Below are 1,152 nucleotides of genomic sequence, written 5' to 3' on the forward strand. Positions count from 1 at the left end.
TATGGAGGGGACACTGTCATACTGCCTCTGCCTCCCTGAGCAGGGTGACCGCCAGGGTCTCTCCCACGTGGGTGATGTGGGGAGGGGGTGGGGACAAGAGCAGCCAGACAACAGCCGATCCCAACTTAACAAGAGCCAGCCTCTGCCCCGCCAGCAGAGAAAGACCCCTTTGTTGGCGCTGGCGCCCTGTCCCTGCACCCCGGCCACGTCCAGCCAGATCGGGGCGCGGTGGCTCCAGCTGGCCCGGGAGGGAGTCGCAGCTGAGCTCGGGGGCCAAGCACCTTCCCAGCAGCTCCCAAAGCAGACCCCTCCCCAAGGTGGGAGGGAGGCCAGGCGCCAATGTCACCTCATGGTCACTCTACAGCCGGGGCGGTGGCCTCTCCAGGCTCGCTGAAAACGGGGCATTTCCATCGCGCCTCTCGGAGGCAGCCCCAGGCCCTTCCACCTCCCCAAGGCTGCGACCACCCGCGTGGCAGATGAACCCAGCTCTTCGCCTCCCTGGAGGCGGGCGCTGACTCCAGACAGACGCAAGGCAGCGACTGGGCAACTCTGACGCGACCCTGTAGCCACAAACAAGAGGGCTCTGCCGGCTGCACAGACCCTGGACCCGCTCCAGCTTGGGCTCCAAGCCCTCCGCCCTCCCTTGCATGGCCCGGAGGTTCCAAACGCAGACCGACCCTATGCCACGAGGCCTCCATGGCTATACACAGAGGCCTCCTGTCCCGCACTGACCCGAATGGGTCGTGCTCCGGTTCCCCCACATCACGAACACCCCACCCGTGTCAGGGACCCAACATCGCGGGTTTCCCGGTCCGGCCACACCCCCGCATCCATCCCCACCCCCATCTCGCACTGACAGAAAAGGGCGCGGGGCGGCCCAGGACTCCGCATCCAGAGCTCCTACAGCCCGAGGCCCCCACGTTCTGTGATCCAGCTCGCAGAGACAGAAAGGGGTGCACAGCGGCCCGGGGTCCCCCAGCCCATGTCCGGGGTCCCCAGCCGCACTGACCCGAAAGAGGCGCGTGGTGGCCGCTGAGCGCAGCACGGTCCAGCCGAGCGCGCCGAGCGCCAGCAGCAGCAGCTCCGGAGGCCCCAGGTGCGCGTGCTCGGTCAGGCCCCGGGAGCGCCAGCCCCCCAGCCGCAGTCCGCGCT

At 68.3% G+C, this 1,152-nt stretch overlaps 1 protein-coding gene across 1 annotated transcript in view; it reads right to left on the minus strand.

Moving 5' to 3' along the window:
• CERS1 (ceramide synthase 1) overlaps positions 1 to 1,152 on the minus strand; it is an 8,261-nt gene that overhangs the window by 5,533 nt on the left and 1,576 nt on the right. Inside the window, 2 exon segments of the mRNA XM_014465826.2 lie at positions 1,010 to 1,123; positions 1,126 to 1,150. Coding sequence (XP_014321312.2) covers positions 1,010 to 1,123; positions 1,126 to 1,150 — 139 coding nt within the window.

Source organism: Myotis lucifugus, unplaced genomic scaffold (genome assembly GCF_000147115.1).
Source record: "Myotis lucifugus unplaced genomic scaffold, Myoluc2.0 scaffold_311, whole genome shotgun sequence".
NCBI lineage: Eukaryota > Metazoa > Chordata > Mammalia > Chiroptera > Vespertilionidae > Myotis > Myotis lucifugus.